Below are 9,095 nucleotides of genomic sequence, written 5' to 3'. Positions count from 1 at the left end.
TGTTCTGTACTTGCTGCTGTGGCAACCCAGTTTCCTCGTCTAGATCAATAAAGTAGCCTACTATCTTATCTTATCTTATCTCTATGTAAAGAATAATATCACTAACGATGGCAGGCTCTGCAATAAAACATAAATTACTGTAATCTCTAGTCTCCGGACCTCTGGAGACACGCTCAACACTTGACAGCTCTGGTCTCAGAGTTGCCAGGTCCGCGGAATAAGGAGTAATTTCAGCTAGCACTAATTAACCTAAATGATTGAAAATAAGAAAGATACTTTCAAAATCTTGTTATTTGGGATTTATAATCGTTCAGAAAAGATTAATACATTCGCTCAAATAATAAAACGTGTTATGTTTTTGCTGATGTAGCTTGTTTACATTGGGATATCTGGCAACCCAGGGTAGGCGTGGAATTAGCTGGCTAGTGGCTGGTGTTAAGACTCGTTAAGCTATGGTTTAGTTACTTGTTAACTGGTTATTCATCGTTACATTTATTGTTTTCTCTGCGACTTCACGGCAGTTTACAAGGTCAGCTCACTTAAGCATCAATACAAACTAGAATCCGCGGTTCCGACTGTGAAACGCAGTGTAGGATGACTAAGTGTTAGCCTCACCGGCTACATGAACGCCAGGTCATCATGAACCTGTCTGTTCCTCTTCTGCTTTTACGGCAGGGAAGTGAACCTGAACCTGGTTTATAATCCACATTAAAGACTCTTTTCCTCCTCTGCTTTAACTCTGGGTAGTTAACCTGAACCTGGTTTAATCCCCATTAAACAGTATGTTCCTCTTCTGCTTTAACGGCAGGGAATTTAACCTGCATTATCAATCATTCGCACAGCCTACTGTTCTGTCTTTAGGAGATAATATATATGTATACTTTATCATACTAACATGGACTTTAGGATGTAATATACTTTATGACGGTGTCTTTAGGATGTATTCTAACTATACTTTATTACACTTGCATAGTGTATGACTTAATATAACTACTTTATTATGCTAATATAGTGTCTTTATGATTTAGTATTTCCTGTACTACGTTGCACGAACATTTTGTCTTAATGATTTAATGTATTTACACTTTTACACTAATTATGCCTACATTATTTAATATATCTATACTTTATTACACTAATATAGTTTCTTTATAATTTTATAACTAACCGTTGAGTAGGGTTAGGAAAGTTCTAGGACAGCACAGTTACTACAGACTGTAGAGACTTACTAAGACCATCTTATCAATATCAGATAATCATTTATGGCCAATTAGACGAATGATGGCAGTCCTACCGTGTACACGCTCAATAGGTCTGTGGTCCTGTGTAGGCTATGGCGGAACACGCCTCAGAACCCTCACGCCCTCCGTCACAAGGGACGGCTGACAGGTAGGACATCGACGTATGAGATAGAAACCATTCATAAAATCTGAATCAGAAATCTATTTTTTATCTGTACTTTTTATGTGATATATTAATTGACTACTGTTGTGGTCTTCATTTTGAAAAGGATTTTGTGTTGTAAAATAAATATTATAAACTATATATATACTATTATGGGCAATATTATCTAGAGGCGAGCCGATGAAAAATTCATTATGACCGTCCTCACGATGATCTCATCCATTGGTGTTGTTTTGTATGGAGGATCTACCTGGACTACAACGCGACCACGCCCCTGGAGCCGGCTGTGATCCGGGCCGTGTCAGAGGCCCTGCGGGAGGCCTGGGGGAACCCCAGCAGTTCCTACATCGCAGGTGACCCCCCACTACACTAGAATGCTCCCAGATTCTTAAAGGGGACCCATTATGCTTTTTCGACTTTATGACCTATAAACGTTGTTATAATGATTGATAGTCATGTTTAACCATACACAAAAAACGTTGTAGATTTTCGGGAAACTATTCCTCTTATCTGGGCGCTTTCAGCATTCTCTGCGAACGCTCGGTTTCGTCCTTCTCCGCCCCCTCGCCCCCCTCCTGCCAACCCAACTCCGTTGTGATTGGTTACCTTCCTTGAAGCGCGCGCGCGGGCAGATTTGACCAGGCACATGGGGGCGCGGCAGGAGTGCGTCTACGTAGATGATTTCCCGGAAATGTGAACAAGTGAAACGCAAACGTTGTCCCGAGTGTTTAGCGCTCTGCACAGCCACCCCAGACTGTCAGCAGGGAATACTTCGAAATGCATGTACGTCATTATTTGACACTTTAGTATGGTTAAACATGACTATCAATCATTATAACAACGTTTATAGGTCATAAAAGTCGAAAAAGCATAATAGGTCCCCTTTTAATATGCATTCTGAAACACGCAGCTGTAAGACGTTTTCACAGAGAACACAAAGTCTGCTAACGTGATCATCAAACTATTTAGATAATGTTTTTCTACTTTTTTTATTTGTATCTTTTTGTATATTTGTACAAGGACTCATCAAATCAAAGTGTCTAAATGTGAATGTTACCAGCATGTCTCCACCATGTGTGTGCTACAGGAGCTAACGCCAAGGCCCTGATCAGTAAGGCCAGAGAAGACGTGGCCACAATGGTGGGAGGGAGGGCCGAAGACATTATCTTCACCTCTGGTGGAACCGAGGTCAGAATGAATCCTAGGAGTTTAGTTTATCTACAGTTCTAGTTCATGGACTCATATCTGAGAAGTTAAGGGAGTGGTTTAAAAATGTATTCTATATATTTGTGTGATTCAAGTAATTTCATGCCTAAATCATCACGTTCCAAAGTCATCATCTTGTTTCATCTGCAACAGTTCCAGACTTTAAGATAAGATAAGGCAATACTTATTGATCCCAGGACTGGGTAATCAGGTGCCACAGAAACAGGAACAGTAGTACAATAAAAAGAGAAGTAATATGTAACATGTAATAAAACTACAAAAGAAGATGAAGAAATATGCCTGCACACTTTCCTTTCCAGGCCAATAACCTGGTGTTCCACAGCGTCTTGGAGGAGTTCAAGAGAAGCTCCACAGCAGAGAAGCTCCTGAACGGAGGGCCTGGCCTGCCCCACATCATCATCTCCAACGTGGAGCACGACTCTGTCCAGCTGGTGGCGGAGAACCTGCAGAAGACCGGACAAGCTGGTGAGAACAACAACGTTCTGGAGCTTCTGAAGGCTGGGCTTGTCATGGTCTGTCGGTTTCCTTGTCTTGTTTTGGTGTGTTTCCTGTTTTACTTTGGTGTCTCTGTCTTGTTTCTCCCCATGTCCGGTCAAGTTTCCCTCCGGTGTGATTAATGCTCCCTCCCCTAATGTGTTTCAGCTGTGACTCGTTGCGTGCCCTGTGTGTGTTTGGTATTTAAGCCCTTGTCTTTCCTTTGTTCCTTGTAGGATAATTGTAGTTCGTGGTGAGTTGTGTCCTGTGTGTTACCTGTGTTCCCGGTGTTCCCTGGGTTCCCTGGGTTACCCGCGTCACCCGTGTTCCTTGCCTTATGCGTTAATAAATGATCCTTTTATTGAACTGTCTGCTATTGGGTCCTGCCTGCCTGCCACCCGCTCACCGTGACAGGGCTAGATGTAAAGGGTTTATTTAGCCTCTTGTGTCAAACGTTCAACATCATGGCATGTAGGACAAATAGTAAGTCAAAATGTAGACACTTTTCATCATAGTTTATCGAGTTACCTTTTACCTGGGACCTCAATATGTCTGCTGCTTCTTGGTGACAGAGGTGACGTGCGTGGCGGTCTCCACGGTTACGGGGCGGGTGGAGGCGGAGGACCTCCTGGCCGTCGTGAGGCCCAACACCTGCCTGGTCTCCGTCATGCTGGCCAACAACGAGACCGGAGTCGTCATGGTAGGACTTCAGGGGCTTCCACAGTTAATGCTGGTAGGCATTGGGAGTATTTTGAAAGCACTTTCTCTCTTTGCAGCCAATCAGGGAGCTCTGCCAGAGGGTGAAAGCTATCAACAAGCAGGGGCGACATCCCAGAATACTCTTACACACCGATGCCGCCCAAGCTTTGGGGAAGATCCAGGTGGATGTGGCTGACCTGGGGGTGGATTACCTCACCATAGTGGGGCACAAGGTGAGGATTAAGTGCCCTCCATGATTAAAGAAAAAAGAAAACTACAACAATCTTCCATGATGACCAAAAAACTACAAACAAACCTCCATGATTACCGAAAAACAACAAAGTCCTCCATAAGAACCAAAAAACTACAAACAAAAAGTTTACAAAGAAGAATACAACATGAGGACATGATTACTGATAGAACGTTGCTGCTATCCGAAAGTTAACCATTTAAAGGGTGAATTCATCGTAGGAAGCACTGAGTATTAATAAAGGACTATCTATTAGTCCTATTCTTCACTGAGGACCACTGAGGACGGGCCTTTACCTTCCAGCTGGCAGGAAGCTCTCAGCTGTGTTCTGGTGTCTATAAAGTACTCTGAGGCCCAATCCCATTTCTACCCCTTCCCCTTACCCCTTCAAAACAAGGGGAAGGGGTAAGGGGTAGAAATGGGATTGGGCCTAAATCCTTCCTCCCTCTCGTAGTTCTACGCCCCGCGTATCGGAGCGCTGTACGTCCGCGGCCCGGGAGGCAGGACCCCTCTGTACCCCATGTTCTACGGCGGCGGCCAGGAGAGGAACTTCAGACCGGGGTGAGGTTCTAGTCCGTCTCAGGGGTCCTCCAAAGCGGACCCCCGGGGGCCGATACTCACCTGTCCTTCTGCTCCACAGGACAGAGAACACGCCCATGATCGCAGGTCTGGGGAAGGTGAGAGCAGTTCTGTGTTTCATTGTGTGAAGAGGGATCCCTTGTCCCTATCATGGACCTCGCAGCCATAATCAAACCTGAAATGCTATGTCGGTTGCTAGGCTGCAGAGTTGGTGACAGCCAATCTCCATGACTACGAGAACCACATGAGGACGACCAGGCTTTACCTGGAACAACGACTCAAAGTAAGCTCACTAGTCGACTAACTAACTAACTCACCGCTCTCCATTCCTCTCCCTTGGTATCCCCCTGTATCCATCCTCTTTCACGCGGGTGGTTGTGTGTTGCGTGCGTGTCTTCTGCAGGAGGTCTTCGGAGAGGAGAAGGTCCGCTTCAACAGCCACTTCCCTGGCTCTGACAGCCTCCCAAACACCTGTAATGTCTCCCTCCTGGGCCCACATCTACGAGGTGAAGGACCCCTACCTCCTCCCAACAAACCCTAACCCTAACCCACTATGTTTGTACTGCACCATGTGGTACACAGGTGAAAGGTTCTCTGAGCTGATAGTGAGCCTCAGGTCCTGACGGGTGAAAGGTTCTCTGAGCTGATAGTGAGCCTCAGGTCCTGACGGGTGAAAGGTTCTCTGAGCTGATAGTGAGCCTCAGGTCCTGACAGGTGAAAGGTTCTCTGAGCTGATAGTGAGCCTCAGGTCCTGACGGGTGAAAGGTTCTCTGAGCTGTTAGTGAGCCTCAGGTCCTGACGGGTGAAAGGTTCTCTGAGCTGTTAGTGAGCCTCAGGTCCTGACAGGTGAAAGGTTCTCTGAGCTGATAGTGAGCTGATAGTGAGCCTCAGGTCCTGACAGGTGAAAGGTTCTCTGAGCTGTTAGTGAGCCTCAGGTCCTGACGGGTGAAAGGTTCTCTGAGCTGATAGTGAGCTGATAGTGAGCCTCAGGTCCTGACAGGGAAAGGTTCTCTGAGCTGTTAGTGAGCCTCAGGTCCTGACGGGTGAAAGGTTCTCTGAGCTGATAGTGAGCCTCAGGTCCTGACAGGTGAAAGGTTCTCTGAGCTGTAGTGAGCCTCGGTCCTGACTGAAAGGTTCTCTGAGCTGATAGTGAGCCCAGGTCCTGACGGTGAAAGGTTCTCTGAGCTGATAGTGAGCTGATAGTGAGCCTCGGTCCTGACAACTGAAAGGTTCTCTGAGCTGATAGTGAGCCTCAGTCCTGACGGGTGAAAGGTTCTCTGAGCTGATAGTGAGCTGATAGTGAGCCTCAGGTCCTGACAGGTGAAAGGTTCTCTGAGCTGATAGTGAGCCTCAGTCCTGACAGGTGAAAGGTTCTCTGAGCTGATAGTGAGCCCCAGGTCCTGACAGGTGAAAGGTTCTCTGAGCTTATAGAGAGCCTCAGGTCCTGACAGGTGAAAGGTTCTCTGAGCTGATAGTGAGCCCGGTCCTGACAGGTGAAAGGTTCTCTGAGCTGATAGAGCCTCAGTCAGTCCTGACGATGAAAGGTTCTCTGAGCTGATAGCGAGCCTCGGTCCTGACAGGTGAAAGGTTCTCTGAGCTGATAGCGAGCCTCGGTCCTGACAGGTGAAAGGTTCTCTGAGCTGATAATGAGCCTCAGGTCCTGACAGGTGAAAGGTTCTCTGAGCTGATAGCGATCCTCGTCCTGACAGGTGAAAGGTTCTCTGAGCTGATAGTGAGCCTCAGGTCCTGACAGATGGATGTTCTCCTGGTGTGTGTGTGTGTGTGTGTGTGTGTGTGTGTGTGTGTGTGTGTGTGTGTGTGTGTGTGTGTGTGTGTGTGTGTGTGTGTGTGTGTGTGTGTGTGTGTGCAGGTCGTAAGGTGCTGTCCTGCTGTAAGACGCTGCTGGCCAGCGTAGGAGCGGCCTGCCACTCAGACCTCGGGGACAGGTGAGAACACTACGCAGTACACAGGACACTGCACCATCAAACTGGTATCAAAATCATCAAAAAACATCACAGAAATCTGATTATATTAAATTGTTTGTAACTATATTTATATGAGATAGTCTAGTGGCCATGTTGTTCAACTCCCAGCTGAAAGGTCCTGCGTTCGATCCCCACTGTCCACAGCCTAGAGGAAGTTGATCCCCAACCCCTACCTGTCCCTTAATCACCTGTCTAACCCCTACCTACCCCTTAATGACCTGTCTAACCCCTACCTAACCCTAAATGACCTGTCTAACCCCTACCTACCCCTTAATGACCTGTCTAACCCCTACCTACCCCATAATGACCTGTCTAACCCCTACCTACCCCTTAATGACCTGTCTAACCCCTACCTGCCCCATAATGACCTGTCTAACCCCTACCTACCCCTTAATGACCTGTCTAACCCCTACCTACCCCTTAATGACCTGTAGTGACCTGTGACCTGTAGACAGTGACCTGAAGTCACTGTCAGCCACTTTGGACAAAATAAACTTGTCATTGTGGCAGGCAATGAGACGGCAATAAAATGGGTCTAAAATATGCTTTAATAATTCTTTAGTACCGCTGGACCTCTGACTTGTGGCGTCATGTCGTCCCCCAGGCCCTCCCACATCCTGCTGAGCTGCGGCGTTAGCCCGGAGGTCGCGGCTAACGCGCTACGGCTGAGCGTGGGGCGCTCCACCTCCAGAGCGGACGTAGACGCGGTGGTGGAGGACCTCAGGAACACCGTCCGACTGCTGGAGGGTTAGGACGGGCCGGAGGGTGGGGTTCAGCTCTGACAGTTAGGATGGACCATTACCCTTCACTGAGGGGGGTTCAGCTCTGACAGCTAGGATGGACCCTTCCATTACCCTTCACTGAGGGGGGTTCAGCTCTGACAGTTAGGATGGACCATTACCCTTTACTGAGGGGGGTTCAGCTCTGACAGTTAGGATGGACCATTACCCTTCACTGAGGGGGGTTCAGCTCTGACAGTTAGGACGGACCATTACCCTTCACTGAGGGGGGTTCAGCTCTGACAGTTTCGGATGGACCATTACCCTTCACTGAGGGGGTTCAGCTCTGACAGTTAGGATGGACCCTTCCATTACCCTTCACTGAGGGGGGTTCAGCTCTGACAGTTAGGATGGACCATTACCCTTCACTGAGGGGGGGTTCAGCTCTGACAATTAGGACGGACCATTACCCTTCACTGAGGGGGGGTTCGGCTCTGACAGTTAGGGTGGACCCTTCCATTACCCTTTACTGAGGGGGGTTCAGCTCTGACAGGTAGGACGGACCCTTCCATTACAGATTAGGGGGGGATTCAACTCTTGACCGTTGAGATGGACCGTTACATTCCAGATTACTGGGGGTTTTAACTCGCATTAGGGATGGACTGTTCCGCTCGAGATTATGGTTTTCATGTTGAGTTTTCGTGGGCCTATTTAATTGTTTTATGCTTCATGCTTTTGTATATATTTTTTAAATGATCAATATGAAGTTTCCTAAATCGTCCCCAAACTAAGGCTGAAGTTAGGTCTTCACTTGAAGTCTAACTGTACGTTCACACCAAAATCTGTAAAAGATGCAAACTCGCCGATTAGCTCAAAACGCAACGCTGTCCAAAATATCTACATTTAAGGAGCCGCGCTTAGTACTCATAAATTTGGTCAATAGAAAAAGAATAATAAGCATAAATACACGAAACACTGAATAACTAATCAATTCTCTCATTTCAGCTTTACAGCTTTAAAGCTATCGCTCAAGCGCTTTATCGCTCCTATCGCTTTATCGTTCATGTCTAATAGAAGGTGAATGGGCGTTTATCGCTCAAAACGCTCTACACTTTTGATGTGAACGCACAGTAAGAGCCAGTCAACACAAAACCGCCTCTGATTTGTCTTGGTCATTTGCCTTCTATGATCGTCAACATATTAATCTATGCCATTGTATCACTGTTACTGAAATAAGTCCCCAATTTAGAGAAAATAAGGGAAAAATACAATGCGTTCACCATTCTCTGCACACCCAATGAGAACGTTCCACTGCTCAACGCAGGTGGCGTTCCTTCGTTACATCAGACTACCTTCTCCGAGGTGGTCTGACATCGCAACTAAGCTTCACCGGCGGCGTTGTTTTTTGTTGCAGGTTTTATTATTTATTAGTGGATGGACTTTGTGCTGGTAACTGTTCAAGAGATCTTAAAGCCAGCATTAAAATTCTGAATCTTATCATTGTTATCAATCTTCCTGCTGCAATAAACTATTTATCTGAGTTGACCTCGTGAACTGTCTGCTACCTGAGCGTTACCCAGCTGCTGCTCGTATCCCCGGCTCCCGCTGTCGCTACAAGGGCCCCACCACAGGGCCCCCACCACAGGGCCCCCACCAGGCCCCCACCACAGGCCCCACCACAGGGGCCCCACCACAGGGGCCCCACCACAGGGGCCCCACCACAGGGCCCCATCACAGGGGCCCACCACAGGGGCCCCG

At 47.3% G+C, this 9,095-nt stretch overlaps 1 protein-coding gene across 2 annotated transcripts; it reads left to right on the top strand.

Annotated features, from left to right (window-relative positions):
• The first annotated feature begins 401 nt into the window (after nt 1-401).
• Nucleotides 402-8,882, top strand: scly (selenocysteine lyase). 2 transcript variants are annotated; one of them, XM_030373236.1, is made up of 13 exons: nt 402-529; nt 1,331-1,389; nt 1,648-1,757; nt 2,492-2,592; nt 2,931-3,096; nt 3,678-3,805; nt 3,882-4,037; nt 4,509-4,615; nt 4,695-4,731; nt 4,833-4,916; nt 5,037-5,139; nt 6,504-6,579; nt 7,223-8,882. In XM_030373236.1, exons 2-13 carry the CDS (start codon nt 1,334-1,336, stop codon nt 7,368-7,370), a joined length of 1,272 nt encoding a protein of 423 aa, XP_030229096.1. In that variant the 5' UTR covers nt 402-529; nt 1,331-1,333; the 3' UTR covers nt 7,371-8,882. The 2 variants fall into 2 exon arrangements, with proteins under 2 accessions (XP_030229096.1, XP_030229095.1); XM_030373235.1 differs by having other exon boundaries at nt 411-529; nt 1,313-1,389.
• The last annotated feature ends 213 nt before the right edge of the window (nt 8,883-9,095 follow it).

The sequence above is a fragment of the Gadus morhua genome, chromosome 12 (assembly GCF_902167405.1).
Source record: "Gadus morhua chromosome 12, gadMor3.0, whole genome shotgun sequence".
NCBI lineage: Eukaryota > Metazoa > Chordata > Actinopteri > Gadiformes > Gadidae > Gadus > Gadus morhua.
The sequence above is the reverse complement of the archived record's forward strand: the minus strand, read 5'-3'. Positions and strand labels throughout refer to the sequence as shown.